The sequence below is a fragment of the Danio rerio genome, chromosome 14, assembly GCF_052040795.2.
Source record: "Danio rerio strain M-AB ecotype USA chromosome 14, GRCz13ab, whole genome shotgun sequence".
NCBI classification, from domain to species: Eukaryota; Metazoa; Chordata; class Actinopteri; order Cypriniformes; family Danionidae; genus Danio; species Danio rerio.
In genome coordinates, this window is record NC_141034.1 from 35,061,905 (window position 1) to 35,084,774 (window position 22,870).

Here is a 22,870-nt window from a genome sequence, read left to right on the forward strand (position 1 = left end):
ATTGAACTAAACTAGTTTGCATTTGTTCTCATGTATATTCATTGTTTTTTTAAGTTAATATTTTTTTACAGATTAAAACTGTAAAGAACAACCATTTGTAATTTGTATTTATTAATACATCATTACATAAAACGTGTGCTCAAGATTTCAGATTATAAAACTCTGAATAGGAGCAATTCAGCGTTATGGATGTGACATTTTCAGTAAAAACTAAACATAAACACACAAAGTATATTAACATTATATTGAAATATCCAATAATATCCTGTTATTTTCCAAAAGAATCAACCAAAGTTATGGGATCAGAAAAATATTAATCTGTAAACTTTTTTTATATTTTAAATTAGGAAAATAAACATATGTTATGGATATGACTTTGTGAGTTCCCTTGAAACAACATACTCCATAGAAATTAAAGGGTTGTCTTGATACCATTAATTCATGTCATTATACTATACCAGCTAAAGTATCGCGATACCAAGCAGTATTGTAATACTGTAATTCATAACTCAAATTCTTGAAATAAAGAAAAAATTCAGAAATACTATATTTTATGTTATAATAGGCCTACATGAATGTAAATAATAATTCCATTATTATTGAAAAAAGTGTTTGCACGTCTCTTCGGCTAAAATGTATTCATGCCAACAAAGAAATACATTCAAATAAAAAACTAATTATTCCAAATGAAACTGGCTACAAAAAAAGCATTTTTCAATGTTTCCTGTTGCTGTTTTGGGTTTTTCATCCAATGTCTTTCAGTCTTATTGGGTAAAAATTCAAAGTCATTCAAAGTGTTGTAGCTATTAAATCATATTGACAGGAGCAGAAATTAACGGATTCAGATTTGAACTGAAGCATAAAAAATATGCAATAGGCTACCATAAAAAGTGCAAATTCGACAGTTTTGTAACCTTAGAAGGCTTCATAGACTACTAAAATTAAATCGTCTATTTTTACACAAACGTGTGTGCATTTAGTAACTTTTCCACATGCAACATTATGAATTGTTAATGACGATATTACAGATTACAAACTACAGTGGCACTGGCAGTATTGTGAAGCCATAGTATCACGATACTACCATAGTACCAGTAAACTGTGCAAGTCTAAGAAAATCTGTGAATTAAACTGCATAGCCCAAAAGAAATAATGCTAATCCAAAGGATAAGTGTTAGCTCAACATAGAACAAATGTGATCAATTTCGTTTTATTTGACATTTTTGCATTTATAATGGAAAAGCTTCATTATGGATGTGACGGATGTGAAATGACCACTTGACAACAGGAAATGTTGATGAGCCAACAATATGACCACATTACGTTTCATTTTCCATCATTTTCTGGTCAAAATATTAATGATGTAAACAACTGCCATTTTTATTTGTATCCTATTTGGTTTTTCATTAATAGTAATAACAATAAAACTGTTTCCATTGACGATTGTCATTGATTTGATGCATGTTAGAATTATTGCAGTATTGCACTTATACACATGGTGACACAATGAACTAAGCATTTTATGATGGGAAATGTAAATCATTTAACCTTTCAAATCTCCCATTCCCTCAAAAACAAATAAACAAAACTAAATTATACTGTAATGTTGCACTGTAATTTATTAGGACAATCCAGTCAATATATCATAAAAAAATTACAATTTATTAGTAAACCGAGTCACATTTTATAAGCATTTAAATATATGCTAGAAAGGTTAAAACTTCTTTTTTTTTACTCCTGTAAATATGAAAAACACACAAAAAAGAAAGAATCAGCCAGAAGTATACAATTCAGCTTATATTACTTTAAACGTAATACATTTTGACATTTATCCCAACAATTAAGATTTGAAGATTTAACAAATGACTCTAAATGTTGAAGACCTACTTAAATTCTCTTCATTTCCTTTATACACAACTCTAGTTTTTCATGCAGTGGTCCCCAGTTTTTACAAGCTATAAAAAAAGACAAAATGACAAAACATTTTCTCACAATGAATATCATCAGTAAAGTCATTGCATAAAAAAAGATCAAATAAATAAATACCTGAACGTAAAACCTTTAGTTCTTGCAGGACGCTCTCAAGTTTTTCTTTGTGTTGCAAACAATTAACACAGCCTAGGATTGAAGATTAAAATGAACATTTAGTACTTTCCTATCCACGTGACCTCTACAATGTTAATTACATACATTCACCTGACTGATGCTCCCCTTCAGCTGGATGCAGACCATCACACTCTACTGAAGCAGCAGGTCCTGTGAATACAAAAACCATAAATACATCAGAATGGAGAATAAATAATATCACAAGGTGTTGATTTTTAAGGTAAACCCACCCCCTCCCCCCTCCTCAATATTGGCACAGTTGAAAGTGGCTCTTAATTGGTTCTTAGGAAAACACAAATTTGACCAAACCAGAGCACAGAGAGAATGGTGGACAAAAGGGGACAAGAACATCAAAGGTTGCGAAACGGACTCTTTTGAGGAACTAATTTAGCAGCTTCATTAACCAACAAAAACATCAGAATGTCGAAACAGTTTGATTCACTAGAAGACCTTTTAATGAGCAAATAAATAAGTTTCAGGCATTAAATAAGTTGTATCTAATCAATTTACTGCAACCCAAATGGTAGTACACATGTAATGTTTGTGGTATAATAATCATACGTTTTTATTTCAAATTTATACAGTCAATTCATGTGGAGGCACAGATGCCAATTTATTTTCTGAATCATATCAATTTGACTTGGATTACAGCTAGTAAGGCAGGGAAACCATCTAGAGATCTCGATTTAATGACTCAATTATTCTCAGTTTCTTGGCAGCTTCAGGAAAGAGATTTTACAATAATGATATATCAGGAGCCGTCCTGTTGGGATGTGTCTGAAGGGCTTAAGGGAAAGGGTGGCATTTTCCCATATTCTAGAGACTATAATGTTCTGAAAATTCACTTTGATACACCCAGTGTTTTGCAAATTATATTTATTATATTTAAACCACCATCAGTTACAATAATCCTAAATTTAAGAAGGGATGATGGCCAATTTACCTAAAAACCACACCAACGGCAACAGACATGTTGTGGACCCAGCATGGTGTTAATCATGTGATCATATTTTGGTTTGGTCAGGTCTTGAGTAGTACATGTCTGAGAAGTGATGTACAGTAATTGGTGAGCATTCGTTGGTGCAGTATTTTATCCAACCTTCAACTATTACTGTACTTATGTGCGTGCCTACCAGCACAAGAGAAAATAAGATTTCCCTATAAGCAATCCTTAATACAAGTGTGTGTGTGTACACACCAGACATACACATACAATATTATTAAACAACATCTAGTTTTGTCTTAGGAGAATTTTGAAATCTTTGATCAACTTCAAAAGTTGACTATGGTATGTGTGTATCTAAACTTGTTGCAGACCATCCAAGAGTACTATAAACAGTAGGGCTTTTCACACTTACAACACTTTCCTTTGAAACTCTTAATAAGCAGTGTCGTTCTGTGCTTCCTTGCCTACATGTTTCGCACTGTCTTTAATTTGAATTTTCACATTCTATAGTCAACTGATATAATTTTTAGACTTTAAAAGGCAAGAAAAAATTTATTCAGTAAAAATGATGCTCTTTCTTGCATGCAAGGTGTTTCAGGGACAGTCCAAATCTTTTGAATATAAAGCACATGATTGGTAATCAGTTTCTAAGCATTTAGGGGTAACATTCAAAATTCAACACCAAATCGTTTTAAAATGCACATTTGGGTCAGCAATAAGGGAATTACTACAGTAAATCAGTGCTAACACTTTTTAGGAGCAGAGTAATGGAACATGAAATATTTCTTACAATGGTTACAATTTGTTTTTAGATTGACAATATCTTAAGTGCAGGGTGAAAAGCCCTACTGTTATTTATCAAGCTTCACTTTTACACATAGCATTACTCTAGTTGGTGTAAAAAATAGTAAGAATAATAATCAAATCGCACCAATTCGTTTTCTCTTTGCCGAAGGCAAACCATCATTGATCGAGTGCTTTTGGCCCACACTGGAAAGCAGTGAATTCCTCGTCCTCATACCTTTCATAGAGGAAACATGGTTTGAATAATAAAAAGCATTACATAATGTCAGAGCCCTTCAATTACACAATCATTTTGTTATTTATTTTTCTAGGTATGAATGTTGCATAAGTGTGAGATAAGCAAACCTGACCATAACAAAATCTGAAGGTGCAGAAAATTGAAAGAAAAAAAGAAAATCACTGTGAACTTTACCTGGTAATGCAGCTGATTTATTACTGGGCTGAGATGGAGCAGAATCCACAGAGGATAGTGCAGTCTGTGGTGTCTTAAGAGCCAGTCTTTTACGGGTTGGTGGCTGTAGCCCAGATGGTTTCATTTGTGGTATACCAGAGTTTGAAGGTTTTGCAACTGCAACCATGTCACATGACATGTTACAAAATGTGCATAATACATACAACTTATTAATATAGAAATATATATATATATATATATATATATATATATATATATATATATATATATATATATATATATATATATATATGCATATATATATATATGTGCTTAAATCTGATAGAATGTAAAAACAGTAATACTGTGATTTACAATTGAATTGTTTTAAATTTAAATACATAAACTGCCATTTTAAGTGTCAGGTGTTCCTTCACATCATTCAAATATCCCAATTTTTGGAAACAACTGTAATTTACTGACTTGAATATTTGAATGCATCCAAGTAACTTATTCAATAAGAATCTTTCTGACCAAAACTTTTCCAAAAGCAATATAAAATGCACATGTATAATTTGTGGGACAAAAAAGTGCATAAGCCACTCACCAGCAGTGAAGTTATATCCAGGGACAGATGAAACAACAGAAGTCTGTTTTAAATAATAAAAAAGGAAAATCCAATAATGTAATTAAACCCAACACAGGACCAACATCTTTCATAGAAGTAAAATCTTATGCTTCTTACCTTAACAGTGCTAACTGGTGCTGTGTTTTTGACAGGTGCAATGTTCCTTGTCTTCATCTGTATAGTCCTCCTGTTGCCACGCAGCGGTGTGGATGATGTGTTGGGTGGATGCGGGGCCTGCGGGCCTCTGACAGTCTTTGGTTTGACCGCCACTGATGAGTTAATAGATGACGGCGGTGGAAGAAGGCTGGACTTTGCATAGCTGATCTTAGAGGAAAGCTGAGGTAGCCTTCTTTTCATTGGAGGTTTAGTGGGAGGCTTGTTCTCATTTGCTGACTCTGATGTAGTGTGATTTGCAGGGCAGGTTGCAGAGACCCTCTGACTTGACCGCTCAGCCGTCTGAATGGCATCAGTACCATCATGATTGCTGGTACAGACGAGCTCATCATTCGACTGGACCTCAATGCTGTTGATCACAGACAGCCTCTTTCTCATAGGGGTGGGCTTTGTATCTCTGAGTATTTCAAATCTGGACTCTTTGCCAAAAACTATAGGTGTGGATGTAAACATGAAGTTTGTTTTCATGTTTAGCGTTTCATCCAAACTAAAAATACTGTTTCTGCTGATGTCGCCAGAAGGTTGAAAAGCAGCACTACCTGTTTGCTCCTCTTCAACAGTTATGTCAACTTTAGAATAAGCTTCCTCTGAGTTTTTTCTCTTATCATCCTCAGAGTTCAGACTACCATCTTGTTTTTTGTTTGGCTGAATATCTTGAATATCTATAGTTCCATCAAGCTTTTCATTTGGTTGTTCTGTAGTAGTGCTTAAGGGTGCACTGTTAAAAGAGGACGAAATGATTTTAGCATGCGTGATTTCTATATTAGGAATATCCACATTGGTTTCGGGTCCCTCTTTAAGGTCATGTGACTGGACTAGATCAACAGTGGCACTTCCTGACTCAGTCTTTACATTAGGGACATCAAGATCCACCGTTGAATTAGCGTCACAGCTCTCCTTTGGCTCTTGAGATTCCACAGTGCTCCTCTTGGTGTTGTGTAGATCAACATTCTCTTTAGTACCAGAATCATGAGTCAAATCAACAGTGTTGTTCTTCTCCTTTACATTTTGTAGACCATTAATCCTACTAATACCATTGTCAGATGGTTCTTTGTATTCTGGAGTCACATTAAAAGTGTTGTCCTTGATTTGTACATCTACAGTCATATTTGCACCAAGGTTACAATGATCTTTCGAGTCTTGAGTCAAGTCAAATGTGCTGTTCTTCTCCTTGATGTTTTGGAGATCTACAGTGGTATTTGTAGCTAAATCACATCGTTCTTTTGAGTCTTGAGTGAAATTAAAGGTGCCGTTCTTCTCCTTGATGTTTTGTAGATCTACGGTTGTATTTGTACGAGAGTCAGACTGCTCTTTTGAGTCTTCAGTAAAATTGAAGGTGCCGTTCTTCTCCTTGATGCTTTGCTGATCAACAGTCCTATTTGTACCAGTATTAGATTGTTCTTTCAATTCTTGGGTCAAATTAAAAGTGTCATTCTTGTCTTTGATGTTTCGGAGATCTACTGTTGTATTTGTATGGGCATCAGATCGTTCATTTGAGTCTTCAGTGAAATTAAAGGTGCCGTTCTTGTCCTTGATGTTTTGGAGATCAACCGTGACAGCAGCACTACCCTCAGATTGCACTTTCGAGTCTTTGGGGAAATCGAAGGTGCTGTTCTTCTCCTTGATGTTTTGCAGCTCTACAGTCTTAATTTCACCAGTATCAGGTTGTTCTTTCGAGTCTTGTGTCATATTAAAAGTGCTGTTTTTCTCCTTGATATTTGGTAGATCAGCAGTCGCAGTAGTGCCACTGTCAGATGGGTCTTTCACGTTGTGGGTTAAATCAAATGTGCCGTTCTTCTCCTTGATGTTTTGTAGATCAACTGTCACATTAACACCATTGTCAGATGGCTCTTTCAAGTCTTGGGTCACATCAAACGTGCTGTTCTTCAAGTCCTCACTCATGAGACCAGATGTATCTGCAGATGCAAGGGCCTGAAGTGAAGGCACAGCATCCACATCTACTTTGCAATCTGTTACACTGGTAATGTCTTTCTCAGTCTGTACTGATCTATTTGATGCATTTCCACTTGTAAAATGACTCTGCACTGCTAAAGAGCAATTCAGTCCAGAGTCATTAGTGACATTTTCCTGCTTGTTTTTTCTTTGATTTTCAGATGGTGTACAAGACGGGGTGCTTAACGCGGTTTCATTTGAAATAAAAGACGGGCTGACAGTTTCATCAAGAAATCCGGACACTTGGGGAAAAGGTTCATCTGCAATTGAATAGAAACTAGAAGACAGTTCTGGCAGTTTGAACTGGTACGAAGAAACAGGTTTCTGAAGAGACAATCCAAGCTTCTGCCTAAAAAAGCTCTCCATTTCAATAGCAGGCGGGTCCCTGAAAGTAATAACAAAAAAATATGTTGTGACTTCCTGAATCTTTCCTTGAATCTCCTCCATGATTATGAGGAAGAAGATTATCTAACAGAAGATGGCATGATTTTACAAAACGAAGAATCTGTTTGAAAGCAAATTCTTTAGATACTTTTCTATTTTTAAACACACAACTAATAATTAAGCAGAGATGTTATCTAGATATGTTATATAAACTCGTCTGACAATAGCTCAGGGTGTATAACATTACACAACAAACTAAACATACTAGAATAAACAAGTTTTGTAAGTGAATGAGCACTATAACGTTGCTATGTCAGGCAGATCACCCTATTATGTCTTCTCTTTTTCATTCTTTTATAACCTGTTTTACACATTTTATTCTATTTTTACTAATTACTTGTCTCTTTTATTCTTGTTTATGTTAAGCCACGGTGTATGAAAGGTGCTATATAAATAAACTTGCCTTGCCTAACTGACAACTGCAGCGGATGTTTTGTTATGATAAGAGCTCGAAAAAAACGATACATGAACGGCGACACGCGAAAATGAACCCAAAAACTCTATAATTTGTAAACAAGTAAAAAATATGCTAATCTTTAGAGAGTATTGTCACTTTCTTACCAGCTCTTGAGTACTTGGTTTTTGCGTGTTAGTTTTAAACGGGGACAACAGAGTCATTGGACGGGACGCTCAGCTCTTGGCCTATCAGCGAGAGTTCGTCTTCTTCTTCGCCGTTATCGGCAGTTGTCATCCAAATCGTCGCGTTACTGCCATCTGCTGTCTAACACTTGTTGATTGAATTCGTCCTTCCAGTCCTCTTTATGAAACTAAACAGATATTTCTTTGGTTAACTTACGATATTTTACTAGACATATTTTATATTATATCGTGCTATACCTTCTTTTGTCTATCTGGAGTTGATTTCCTGCATGACTGTCTACTTTTATCAGAAAGATTGTCTTCTATGGTAAATATTGGAGATTTCACAGCGCCCCCCAGTGCTGGCAGTTTGTATAACAAAAAACCTCTGTGACGTAATCTCAGTTCATGATATCATAAGGTGGTTTCTGTAATTGTTTTTGAACAATAAACTAATTAGGAAATAAAGATATGCAAGGATGAAATATTCATCATAAAACTAGCAATGTGAGCTAACAAAATCATACACTGTAAAAAAAATCAGTTTGCTTTAAATTTTAAGTCCATTGAACTTATATGTATGTATGTATGTGTGTGTGTGTGTGTGTGTGTGTGTGTATATATATATATATATATATATATATATATATATATATATATATATATATATATATATATATATATATATATATTAAAACTGACTTAAAACAGCTTGCACAACTTATAAAATTAGATAAAGTTAGAACACGGCTAATTTAATGTAATGGCTTACAATGACCTAAAAACATATGCTATCAGGACTAATTGATCATATCATTTTTTTACAGAGTAATCATACACTACTGTTTTGATTTCATTTAATATCTTAATGAATAGCAGTCAAAACTGTGCTCTAGGCTAGAGGTTTTAATCTTTTACTAGAGAATTTTAGAGAATTTTTAATCTTTTACAGACCCCCAAATACGATTATCTAATACATTTTTTAAACCTGTGAAAATCTATTAACTATTTTTATAAATGGGTGTAAAATATTATTTAGATTACATTTTAGTAATGTATTTATTTCTATGATTTATTTATAAAAATATTTCTCATAGTTTAATTTGTATTTATGCAATTTAATCATATAATTTATTTTATTTTATATTATTTATAACTATTATTAAACTATATTAAATTATTTTAATTCTATTCGTAATAAACAAATACATACGGACATGTTTTTATTATCATAATTTATTAACACATCTTATGGGTTAATAATTCATTAATTAAATTTTCTTCTGCTTATTCCCTTCTTTTTTCAGGGGTCACCACTGTGGAATGAATCGCCAACTATTCCGCCATATACGGTTCACGCCAGAATTATTAGCCCCCCTATGAATTTTTTACTTTTTCAAAAATTTCCCAAGTGACTTTTAACAGAGCAAGGACATTTTCATAGTATGTCTGATAATATTTTTTTTCTTCTGGAGAAAGTCGTGTTTATTTTATTTTGGCTAGCATAAAAGCAGTTTTGATTTTTTTAAATGACATTTTAAGGTCAAAATTATTAGCCCCTTTAAGATATCGATTTTTTTTGATAGTCTACAAAACAAACCATCATTGTACAATAACTTGCCTAATTACCCTAACATGCCTAATAACCTAAATAACCTTGTTAGGACTTTGAATGTTACTTTAAACTGTAGAAATGTCTTAAAAGCAAAGCAATCATTATGGCAAAGATGAAAATAAATCAGTTATTAGAAATGAGTTATTAAAACTATTATGTTTAGAAATGTGTTGAAAAAAACTTCTCTCTGTTAAACAGAAATTAGGGAAAAAAATATACAGGGGGCTAATCATACAGGGGGGCTAATAATTCTGACCTTAACTGTATTAAATGCAGTTGACGGCATGACGGCATATACACTCTCTCATTCACACACACTATAGCCAATTATTTTTTTAACAAATTCACTGATACCCTATGTCTTTGAACAGTGGGGGAAAACCAGAGGACCCGGAGGAAACCCACACCAACACAGAAATGCTCGACTCGAACCAGCAACCTTCTTGCTGTGAGGCAAAAGTGCTAACCACTGAGCCACCGTGCTGCAACCCTAAATTCTCTCATCATTATCTTATTTACATTTTTATATTTTTCCCTAAACATTTCCACAGACCCCTTTGTACTAAATTGTGCCACATTTAAAAAGTTTAAAAACCTTTAGCCACGCAAATTGTATGAACTGCATTGTTTGCATACAAAAGTACAGTTCAATAGCCCTAAATACTTGTTACAGTTCATTAATTTAAAATGTAACCTTTTTAAGTGAATTAAATCACATTGGCTTCTGATTGTTTGTAACATAAGGTAATGAGGACAGAAACCATATTATTTTTAAGTGAAGTGATATCTTGGTCAGTCTTTAGCACTGATTTAAAGTACAAATCAATTATCAGACATTTTATTATTTTATCAAGTTTTTTACATGCTCCGTTAAATACTGGAATACACATACAGTCAAGTAATTACTTAACTTTTTATCTTGGCTTTCACTATTATAGCCTACTGTACTGAAGCCTGGAGAGGAGTTGCATCATACACTGTATCCTCTACCGCCCACCGCAATTCTGGGAAAAGGGTAATGGCCTCGGGAAGGTCCTTTGGGTATTGTAGTTCTTGTCAGTATTTGAGACACTGACACATTCACATAAAATATATATACACAAGCTGTCCAGCTGACCTTGAAAGAACAACAAGCTGACATTACAGTCCATTAAAAATGTCAATTCAGTGGAGAACATTGTTGGACGGGGTCTTCAAAATGTAAATTTATTAAATAGGCTATTGACAACTAGCCTATATCTAAACCCTAAACGCACGCTTTCAAATAATGACGCGTCATGATAAAAAATATATAATATTAAACATTATACAACGTATGAATAGCTTTTATCCACTTGTTAGTAATTAAAAACGAGATTGTGGTTTTAACGGGAACCATGGGGATAGCGTGAGGTCGGGGGTCTCGCGCACCGCGCTCTGCTGGAGATCCTTCGGGGATTATTGTTCACCCTTTCCATAACAACCTAGAGATCCTAAAATGACAAAACCGTTTAGCCCCGGCTAGGATTCACAAACGTAGACACGCACACACACATCTTTAGAAACTATTACATAACCGACTGTGAGCTCAGTCTTTTTTCGGGTTCCCTCTGGTTGTGTTTACGGTGTAGAACTTCATCACATGACTGACTGCAATTCCCATCAACCCCTTCGACGCATGCGCACGACGCGTTGTCTGGCAGTGGTAAACAGACGTCAGAAGGGAGTCTTCGCCTCGAGTCAAAACAAAACAAAACAAAACAAGATAGATCTACGAGGAATAGCTGTTGTCCATTTCCATTAACAGCAGGAGGGAATTTATTTCGCATTAAGTTCAACCGATGACCGAATTGTTTGGGAGAAGAAGCTTTCTTCGACTTTTACCGGAGGGAATTTAACTCATAAAAACTGGAGTTGGCTAACTAGGTGGCCATCTACTTACTCTCCCAGTAGTAAAACTACGCTTTCAAGTTTTGTCCTGAAGGCCGAGGCGCCGGCGATTGAATTCGAGACGCTGACGGACTACAACTTTTTGTTTATTTTCGAGGAAAGCATCGACTGTGAGGAGATTTTGGAAGGCTTCGACGGGGCGGACGCGTTGGGCTCAGATGTGCCCGCTCGAGCATCGTGTGTAGCTGCGTCTCGAGGAACATGGCAGATGGTGACACGCGCCAGCACACAGCGTGGAGGACCGAGCAAACTTGAACCACAGCGACAAAAATATAGTTTATTCTATGGTAAAACCCATAAAACAAGCCGTAATGCCTGTCAGAAATTATTTAGGGGTTTTATTAATAGTCACATTTTGAGTTCAGTAATATAGCGTTTCTGTCGTACAGTTTTTAGGGGGTTTGAATTGGGTTTGTTTTTTGACATAAAAACCCACAACGAATCGCAATTAATAAAATAACATGGCTTTGTTGACTTTTATAAGGCAGCTCTAACAAGCAATCCCCATTCACTTGAATGTTTACAGTATTCTCACATTGAAATACACTCGGTTTACAAGAGGAGTTGGTGTACGACGTGTACTATTAGGGTGGTTCGTTGTTTTTGTTAATGATAGATTTTCCCTATATACTAATTTTGTTTTCTAGTTGTAAAATCTAATTGCGACACCAAATCAATCATTCGCTGCTATTATAGGAACCAGTGGGGAAGTGGTTATTTTAGCAATTAAGGCGCGTGTTATGATTGGTTTTCCCTTATTCGACTGTCTCATAGTGTGTAATTGTCTCCCCGTCACTCCAGCGCGTGGATTATTGCAGTAGTGGCTCTTGACAGTCCAGCTGTTTTGATGTGTAGTGAATTTCCTTTGTTCTCAATAGATAAACAAAGAGACCCCCATTCTATCCTCGTTTGCTCTATGTAAATCAGAAGGTTTATAGTAGTTACTATTAAGGAGATTATTTGGCTCCTTTAATCTCCAATCTGAGGATTAACTGACGCTATATTGGTGTGCTCAGATTATTACGAATGTGCTTCGTTACCCTCTTGACAAACACGGTTAAATTTAGTCTGGATAATTTACACTGGTCTAATAGATCAAGCAGAGCATAGGAAATTATCTCATTCCTAAACAGGATTATTTAACGTGTTTGTTAAATTGTCTCCCAGTCTGTTGGCGTTGATATTTTAATATCGCCTCAAAACTGATTCACTTAAATCCAGCTTTCCACTGAAATTATCTGGATTGCATCGCACAATGGAGGAAGAAAACGTACCCCCGATTGACCCAGATTTTGAGCCGCAGACCAGACCGAGGTCATGTACATGGCCGCTGCCCAGACCCGACATCTCAGCTGTCAAAGCTGGGGGGACAGACGGCTCCGAGTCTGCTGCTGGGACCCCGCCCGCCGAGGAAGATAAACACGACCCTCAGCCAATCATCTGCGATCCTGAGAAAATCGCGGTCTCGGAGGGCGGGCTCGTCGCTGGAGTGGGCGGAGCTACGCCTCGGAAAGGCTCTTCCCGGCGTAATGCCTGGGGTAATCAGTCCTACGCAGATCTGATCAGCCAGGCTATTGAAAACTCGCCAGAAAAGCGACTTACTCTGGCACAGATCTACGATTGGATGGTAAAAACGGTGCCGTATTTTAAGGACAAAGGAGATAGTAACAGTTCTGCAGGGTGGAAGGTAAGTCTGAGAAAGCACTGGCTGATAGCCTTTCTAAAGATGATAATAATCAGGATTTGAAATTAACTTTTGACTCTCCAGCTATTTTGGTTAATCAAAGTTAGAGCTACTGGCTAAACAGGACTTAAAGGAGTCAAAACAGAAGTATAAGCAAAAATAAAACAAACGAACAGTTTGAATGAATTATGTATGAATATTATGTATTTTTATTTAATAATATTGTTCACACAGGCCCGTAGCCAGCCTGGTGATAGGGGTGGTTCTTTTTTTTCTCAAAAGTGGAACTTTTTGCAGTTTTTTTGCCTCATTTTCTGTTTAATTATGAGGTTTAAATACTGCATTTTAGTGACATTTTAAACACTTTTTTGCTTGATTAGCCTGCCAGAAGGTCTTCATAACCACACTTTTTGATGTACCAAAAACATTTCCTAAAGATTTACAATAAAATATAAGAAAAAAGACATATTTAAAAAAACAAACAAATTTATCACATTATATATCATTAGAAAAAAATAGGATGCTTTTAAAGTTATAATTTAAAAACTCATGCCTATTGTCATTTATTAGGCAAATAACTAACTGGCCAGCACATTCAACATTCACATTCACTTTCCTCAGTAAGGATTTGGCCATTTGAATAAAAAAAATAATCAACCATAATAATGACAATAATTTATTTATTAATTTTTTATTTATTTATCAGGGGTGGCCACCACGGAATGAACCACCAACTATTCCGGCATATGTTTTACACAGCGGATGCCCTTCCAGCTATATTTGTCTTGTAAAAAAAGTACATTTGAAAAATCAGGGATAACAACAATAGCCAAATTAGTATTTAAATGACTTGCAATATGGGCTGCTTTTGGTACTTCACCACTTTTATTGATCAGTTTTTGTTTCAGGAATAAGGTCTATGGTTTAGAATAAAAGTCGCTTATTTTCTCTATTTTAAACAATACAGTAGAGAAAGATGACTTTACTCTGCCTTAAAGCCTTTTTCAATGTTTTTTTCCTCAAAATTTATGATGGCATAGCAAACAAAATAGGATAAATAAGCTCATGTATGGGACAAATTCTGAACCCTTGTGAGTGAGAGGTGGGTCTTTCGAACCACCCAATCCTCCCCTGGCTACGGGCCTGACCAACATTATATAACAGAGAATTCATGCAACTTTTTGTTGCCTTTTTTTAATAATCCCTTGTCAATAATGAAAATCATGCCACAAAATATAACTGCAACAAAATTTTGTAAATTTTGTCCTTTGCATCAGTGTACTGATAGCAACGTTTCAAGCTGAAAATAACAGATTTCTAGGCAACACTGCAATAAAGATGACTGAGGTTGTTTTGGGATTTGTTTAGTTTAATTTTAAACAATAATATTATTGACAGCCTTTTGTACCTTTTTATGAATGATTTCTGTTTTACATTGTCCAATTTTTAGTTATGTATTTTTTGTCATCCTATTTAGAACTCTATTCGTCATAATTTATCGCTCCACAACAAGTTTCTGCGAGTGCACAATGAATCCACAGGAAAGAGCTCTTGGTGGATGCTTAACCCTGAGGGGGGCAAGACTGGCAAAGCCCATCGGCGTCGTGCCACTTCTATGGACAACAGCGGCAAACTGCTCAAAAGTCGTATACGGGCAAAGCAGACTAAAAAGCAGGCTGGAGCAGCTGGGATTGGAGGCACAGGAGGTGGCCTGCAGGGTGAGGGGACCTCTGGCACAGGGAATGCAGACAGTCCTGGGCCTCCAGGTCAGTTTGGAAAATGGGGAGTGAACAGCAGCAGCCCTTCCTCCCGTGGCAGCCTGGATGACCCAGACATTTGGACAAGCATCAGGCCACGGACAAGCTCCAATGCCAGTACACTGAGCGGTAGGCTTTCTCCAATTGCTACAGGACAGGAGGATGAAGATGATCTACCTGAGGATGGACTTCTTGGTGGCTATTCATCAGGGAATCTTCCTTCAACACTACCTGAAACCCTCATGGAAGAACTGGATTTGATTGATGGGCTCACTTTAATGACTGCTCCACAAGGGGGTGCAAGCCCAAGCATGGCTCCTCCTGCCCCACCGCAGCCTTTGCCCTCAGCATCCACTCTGCTGCCTCGAGGATCCAGCTTTCCCTCATTTAGGCAGCTCCAGCCAACGAAGGCCTCTCAAGGATCCACTCCACCTGGGCCACAGAGCTCAGTTCAGCCTAATGCAGGATCCAGCACATCAAGCCCATCAAACTTCGGAAACTCCCTTTTTAGCCCTCTGCCTGGTCCAGGTCACAGTGGTTTCAGCACTCATGTGCCCTCCAGCCTCGAAGCTCTCCTGACCTCTGATTCGCCCCCACCCAGTGATGTCATGATGACCCAGATGGACCCTCTGATGCCGAGTCAAGGAGGTGGGGGCCTTTTGGGGCTCGGGGGATCTATGTCTAGCAGCCAAGTTAAAGCAGGGCAGATGATGTTGAGCAAAGGCATTGACACAAGCACGGTGGGACAGATGAGCCTCCAGCGTCCACCCCAACTCCAGCACTCACAGATGGGCTTTGGAATGATGCACATGGCCATGAGCCAGGAACCACCTCAGCTCTCAACTGTAAAGACCCAGCATCAGGTGCCAGGTTCTGGGCTTCTGCACCATGGAGTGATTCCCTCACCTGCTGGAAATGGGGGCTTGCAAGGATTGGGCCAATTTTCAACAATGCCGTGCTTCATACCCTCACAGGACCGTCTGCCTACAGACTTAGATATTGACATGTTCACCGAAAACCTGGACTGTGATGTGGAATATATCATCAACAGTGATCTCATGGATGGAGACTTGGTTGACTTCAACTTTGACCCCATCATACAGGGTGGACAGGGTTATACTGGGCCAGCGACCACACAGAGCTCCTCCCACAACTGGGTGCCCAGCTAACTCCACTGTTGAAGATGAGTACAGGTAGTGTATTGGAAGTTTGGTTCGTTTTAGAGGGCATACAGTAGGGTCCAATTAGTTTTTTTTGTAAATTTACTTACATGTTTGAAACATTCTTCAACATAAATTTTGTGCTTTTCATCAGAGAGTACACTTACATGTTGGAAACAGCTTGAGGGTAACTGATGCTTAGAATTTTCATTTTAGCATAAACTATCACTTTACTAGGCATAAAATGGAAAATGAAGTCATCAGTGGCATTTTGGGGGATCGAACATCTGTGAAATTAAGTAGTTTTTGTCAGCATATCAACTGCAGAAATACTATTTTGTGAAAAATGAGACATTATGTGCATTGTGTGTTCTTGACAACCAAAACATCAACGGTAGATCATAGACCTGTTTGTACTGCTCAAATTATATAATGGCATTGCCAACTAATGGTTTGATATGAATTCTACAGCATTTCTAAGTATTTGTGGATCCACGCAAAAGGGATTCTTTTGACAAGTTTGTCATATGTATGAGAAAATCTTTTAAAACTCAAATGAAAATCTTTCAGTTTTAAGTACATTTTTCAGGGTTTCTTCAGGTTTCACCAAGTTAAATTTAAGATTTTTAAAGACATTTTTAAGACAATTATTAATTAAATTTTTGATGTCTACAGGGCTAAATTCTAAGAATAATATTTTTTTTAACATCCCAGTTGGAAAAGATTTTCACTTGACCTATCAAAAAATTATTAATATAACCTTACTGATTATAACTTAATAATGCAATAATAATAATTTAATAACAAAACATATAGGTCAGGTCAGTATCCTCAGTAGTAAGTATAAGAACTTTTAAGCAAATGTTACTGTAAGGAAAGTAGTTAAATAAAAAGTTAAGTTTAATTGAGATTGGGGTTGTTGCTGATTGTATGGGTGTTAATGGCCAGATTGGGTAGGAAAATTAAAACCTGTTAAAACAGATTTATGACCTACAACACAATATTTCAGTAGATTTAAGACTTTTTAAGATCTAAAACTTTGCTTTTAAGATTAAAGAGTTTTTAGACCCCGCTGACACCCAGTTCTCGTCAGGTTCACATGCTCATTGTTTCATTTACTGCTTTACATCATGTTAATTGCTTTTCTTTTTTATTCATTTGTTTACAGGATTGTCCCCCATCCTTAACACTTCAAAACCGATGTGGCAAAATGTCTGAACATATTCTCATTTTCTTGCCTCTGCATTTGCCATTGTACCTCAAACACAGAAATGGCTTCAGCTAAGAACACACTTGGCCAAGAAGCTTCAAGTCAGAATTTTTAATTAGACAATGAAATCCGACCTCATACATGTCAAGTGCCAATGTCAACTTAAGAGTGTGCTATTGGACACAGAAAACATGGTCTTGAAACATTTTTATTTCTTATCTTGTCTTGTATATGCAGCATATTTTGTTTGAAAATTTGTTTTCGGCCAATCTTGGACTGAAGAAGCACAACTAATAAACAGCTAATCATGTTTATTACATAGATGACTATGACGTGTAGTATAAGATGGAGACTGTGGTACTCCTTGATCTCCTTCACCCTCAAATGGAACTCTTTTTAGCCAGGAGGATCAAACTTTGCAGCTTTTTTTTAAACATGACTTGTTGTTTATTAAACAGCAAGTTAAGAACCGAGCAGCCACGATTCTGCACAGATGATGTTCCTTCCAGAGCTGATCCGATGTTGCTCTCAGCCCCCATCCGAGGACGAATACAACATGGTACCACAGGAATGTTAAGTTGAGAACAATGTTGAGTGGCGATGGTATCACCAGCTCCACTGCACAGCATGGCTTGTGCTGTCTTAGTGGTATGAAGCACATGCATATTGCGAATGCATCAAAGCAGCAAAGCATTGTTGAAAGTTTCAAAGTGGTTTGGCGGCGCTGTTGTTGATCAATGTGCAATTAATTTGGCTTTTATGACCTCTGCTCTCAAGAAGGTGTTTTTCCTGTGACGTGCTGAAGAGGCTGATAGCTGAATGATGATTTAACTGTCTGCTCTTAAGTGTTTGTTAGTGATAACAACAGTATGAAGAAATGTGATTTTTCCACAGGGCATTTTGATGCATTTATATTCCTGCCAACAGGTTAAATGGTATAGTGTTATTGTTGGAAACGTGTGCCCTTTTGCAAAATGCAATACCTGAAGTTTTTTTTCTTTTGTGTGTGTGTGTGTGTGTGTGTGTGCGCAGGAGGGTGTGTACGTGTGTACATTTGTGTGCGTGCAAATATGTTTAATGCTCCCGAAACTTGATTCCAACACACTGACAACAGAATTCAAGGTTATGCTGAATCATTTCATTTAAGTGCAGGTGAAAGTTTGTTATATGCGAGTTTGAAGCGATTCTTGAAGAAACGTGGATACATTGAGATGTTATTGTTCCTCTGGCATGTTTGACTGTGTCTACAGAGGCACGAAAGGAAAAACTATTTTCTCACTGAACAGTTTTTCATAACCAGCACTACTCGTATTTTGTAAAAGATCAAAAACAGTTGAATATATATAGTATATCTCAAGTATAAATCTAATTTAGATCAGATCGTTGTCCTTAACAGAGACTAATAAGAGGAAAAACATGCTGTTAATTCGCTTTTTTTAATCCAAGCAGATGCTATTTCAGATCATTTTTAACGGTCATTTTCTATGTAATCTTTTATTTTTGTAAAAGATGAGATGCATATAGATTTTATACAATAACCAAAGGAACACTAAGAACTGCATGTTGGGTGGATGGACACATTGCAGGAGTGGATAAGCTTTATGAAGAAAAGAATCAATGAACTCTTAATTTGACTGATTTATTGCATGGTACATTTATCCGAATAGTCTTTAAAAGTTGAAATTTACTATAATTGTGTGAAAAAGAAAAAAATATATAAGAATAAGTTGTTTTTAATAGTTGCGACATGAGCTTTTCTCTATGTCTAGGCAATGATTTCATCTCAGAACAAAGGACTGGTCCAATTGAAAGCGATTAATGCAATGTTTCACTCAGGGTTATGGAAAATAATAATTAAAACAACTTCTGTAAGGAAGTAATGAGATAATCATGTTATGACTTCAGTGCTCATGGCCTTTTCTAAATTATAGAAGTCATTATGCAAGCCAATGTCACATATATAGTTAAACCTTGAAGACATATATCTAATGCTGCAGTTTATTATGAGAGATTTATCTAATGTATGCATTTGTAGAATTCCTACAAAATCTTGTAAACTGCCAATGAACACTATAGCATGTCGCTCCAGAGCAAACCATACAGTTTTTAAAGCCCTTTTTATTCAACTTGTACCGATTTTGTAACAGAAGGGTTGACTTATTTAATTGTTGGTTCATTTAAAACCAGCATTTTGAAGATTTTTATTTGATGTATGAATTGGCTTCAATTGGAGAGCTTGTCATCAGCAACCATCACGTCGTTTTAATGGTATGAGTGCGTTAGATTAACTATTAAAGCGCTCTTTCCTTACAGAGGAATAATTTTGTATCCTATTCATCGGTGCTAGATATTATACATGAGAATTAATGAGGGCCATATTTGATTGGTGCATATGTAGATATCCGGGCCTGTGATAATTTTATGCAAGACATATTAAGTTAATTTCTTAATGTAGAACATAGTATGAGAAATTGATCTGTGTTTTATTTCCCCGAATCTCAGTTTTTGTATATTATAAAAGAAGCTGTGAATGGGGAGGGAGGGGGTTTGGCCATCTCACCACATATTGTATAACAGTGCACCTCAAGAATGGTGTCAGTGTGGTGTGTAGATTAATACAGCGATTGATGATTGATTTCAATCAACTGTTTACATCGATGTGCTTGTCTTTTGGGGCATCTTTTTTCATGTTACGTTTGTACATGTAAAACATCTCCCTGAAGTCAGAGGTGATCGTCATGCCTGCATGGTACATCTTCTGGAAAGCTTCAAAGCTGACAGTCACCTTTGACTTTTTCTAATGTCATTTGAATTTTTATAGTTAACACTGTGGCTTCGTACAAATGATGAATAATGTATTTGCCCCATCAGACAGACATCACAGGGCTGCTGCATGAAATGCAGGAATTCCACACCTTCCCTCTTTCCAAATCACTCTCACCTTCCTTGTTTGATATTATCCTTCTATCCTTCTTTAGTACTCATTTTTTTAGTTCCTATAATTTTTTCAACAGAGTTTGCTAAGTATCCCAGTTGATAACACAGGACATTAGTTTATGGTCTGGGTTGGGTTTTTTCTCTTTTGTTTTGGGTTATGCCGGGATGTAAGACTGACGAGTTGTGCATAGCCAATACTGTATATGTACTTGATTGCTTTTGTTTTTTGATCAAAACTTTGTCTGCCCCCATATTTTGTTAGTCAGAGGTCATTGAAAGCAGTTCAGCATAATAGAAATAAACCTAATCTGTTTAACGCAGACTGTTTTGTTACATTCATTTTGTCATGGCCCATTTTAAAGAATGTTTTAGGTTCAGCGTAATGAGACATCTATTTTGGTATAATGTGGATTAATTCATTCTCTTTTCTAGCCACACCTGCGCTCCAGGGAGACCCAAAACTTTGGAATAATATTTCCAAGTAGGCATACAGGCTATGGGAAAAGCAAAGGCCACATCACAGCTTTTATCAGTTGAAGAAAATTAAGTGCAGTTCTGGAAGTATCTTATAATAAGTCTTGATTAGTCTTCATAAGGAAACTTTTTTTTAACAATATGTGATAAACATTTGTAGAGAGACCTAATCCCCAAGGTTGTAAAATGATTGAACATTTTTCTGAAACCATCTGTTCACATAAATTCAAAATTTCTTTAAACAATACTGTTAAAATATAACCAAACTCATGCTGCATTACTGCATAAATGTTAAGAACAACAGTGAAATACTTTTTTGGTGCAACTCTAGTTAAGAAGTGATCATTTTCAAATATTATTTCCAAACATGGGCACGTGGCTAACAGCTAACGTCGAAAGCACACAACGTTCGGCGTCTTCACACGTTCACTCAGTAATTATATAAATCGTCGTCAGTTTTAAGTTTGAGGGGGAAACGTATCATATTTGGCATCACTGTCAATCATTTAAACATCTCAATTAAGAGACTGTTGCCATTTAATTGTTAGATGTGTTTCTTTACCTTAATCTTATCTCCAACATTTCTCTCACGCCTCACTTGGATTCGCGCTCTGCTACTGAACCGTGAATCCCGCCTAGAGTAATTTGATTGGCCATCTCAGATTGTCATTAGCTTGATCAGGTGTTTGGCGCTAAACTCTAGTCGACCTGCAGGGGGCGTGTTTAAAGAATAGAAACCTGAAATCAACTCCATGCTAAACACTAAAGTTTAAAATAGGCAAACTGTTATAAGACTTTCCGTTAGCGGTTTTGTACAAGGCACATATTTCTGGGTTTAAAACACCTCAAAGTTGTTTTTCTAAACAAAGAATGTTTACACGTTCTGTCTGAATTGCTAGTTTGATTTTCTGCAGGTTATAAAATGTACATTTCGTCCATCTACAACTCAAGGCCTTAAAAAGTGCAAGGTCTTAAATCTGAGATGACAATTTCATGTCATTAAATGAAGCAGCAACATAATAATAATAATAATAGCCTACTGCCAAAATCATATAGCTCAGTTTTACTGTTCTCACTGTTTACTCAAGTATTCAAGATGGATGGCTCAGCATAATTGAGTACACCTCATTTTGAAGATTAATATTTTAATTCATTCCTCAGTGAATATAGGAGATGTATTCTGATGCATTTAAACAAAATTAAATAAATGATTTTACCTCTTTTTTTAAGAGTATTCAATATTTTTCTACAACATATAAATGTGGGTGTAGTAGTTTTTGGACTGTTGTCGTAAGTTATTTTGCTAGATTAGCTCCAGATTTGGCTTCACTGACTAAACTAATGTATATGCACAAGTATAATATCGTATAGCCTCCTATTAAAAATATTAATTCAAAAGATAGAGATTTGTTAGGGGTGTACTAATATATGCTGAGCACTGTATTTACCTGAGATGAACATGTAACAAGTCTTCCTCTCAGAGAACCCAAACAGTTTATGCTAATACAAGAACAAATAGGTTTATCAAGAGTATAGATAATTGTGGCATAAAATTACTTTCCCTGAATTTTTTTCCCAAATCCACTGGCAGATTCTTGTTATTACTTTAATTATAAACACATCATTTTTCATCCATTTTACAGAAAAACATGTCTTATTGACTAAGCCATGAAAGTCATTTTGCCTTCCAGGTAAGTATATCTTGATTTAGGTATCTTTAGCACTGAAAAAAACAAAAAGACAATCATCACATTTTGCAGTGTTTTGCAGAAGGTACATGGCTCTAGTTTTGGGGCAACCTTTTAAAGCTTCAGCTATCTTTGTAAAGAATTTAATAGTAATAGAAATCAGCTAAATTATCCAAGCTTTGCGGTCAACTCATGTGCTCCCAATGAATTTACAACTAGAGAGCATTTTGTCTCCGTCACATCACTCACTTCACTCTTCTTTGTTTAATAAAAAAAAATGCTAGAAGGAATGTAAACAAAGAACCACCACTAGCTGGCAGAATTGCACCAGTAGACCTTGATGCCTTTAAGAAACACTGGAATGCAAAGTGGAAATTCTGACATCGACTAA

General features: G+C 36.2%; 2 protein-coding genes across 15 annotated transcripts; one reads left to right on the plus strand and one right to left on the minus strand.

Moving 5' to 3' along the window:
- Positions 1-1,596: 1,596 nt before the first annotated feature.
- si:ch211-126c2.4 lies at positions 1,597-21,433 on the minus strand. Of its 14 annotated transcripts, none has more exons than XM_087281634.1 (9): positions 21,354-21,433; positions 4,993-7,387; positions 4,855-4,897; positions 4,269-4,424; positions 3,984-4,073; positions 2,197-2,256; positions 2,047-2,118; positions 1,888-1,955; positions 1,597-1,737 (listed from the first exon to the last, which is right to left on the minus strand). In XM_087281634.1, exons 1-8 carry the CDS (start codon positions 21,371-21,373, stop codon positions 1,888-1,890), a joined length of 2,904 nt encoding a protein of 967 aa, XP_087137760.1. In that variant the 5' UTR covers positions 21,374-21,433; the 3' UTR covers positions 1,597-1,737. The 14 variants fall into 14 exon arrangements, with proteins under 14 accessions (XP_087137760.1, XP_087137759.1, XP_087137764.1 ...); XM_087281633.1 differs by having other exon boundaries at positions 2,191-2,256; XM_087281638.1 differs by lacking the exon at positions 21,354-21,433 and adding an exon at positions 8,008-8,065.
- On the plus strand, positions 11,314-20,639 carry foxo4 (forkhead box O4). Its single transcript, XM_087281701.1, has 3 exons — positions 11,314-13,256; positions 14,731-16,203; positions 17,339-20,639. Exons 1-2 carry the CDS (start codon positions 12,825-12,827, stop codon positions 16,177-16,179), a joined length of 1,881 nt encoding a protein of 626 aa, XP_087137827.1. The 5' UTR covers positions 11,314-12,824; the 3' UTR covers positions 16,180-16,203; positions 17,339-20,639.
- Positions 21,434-22,870: the final 1,437 nt, after the last annotated feature.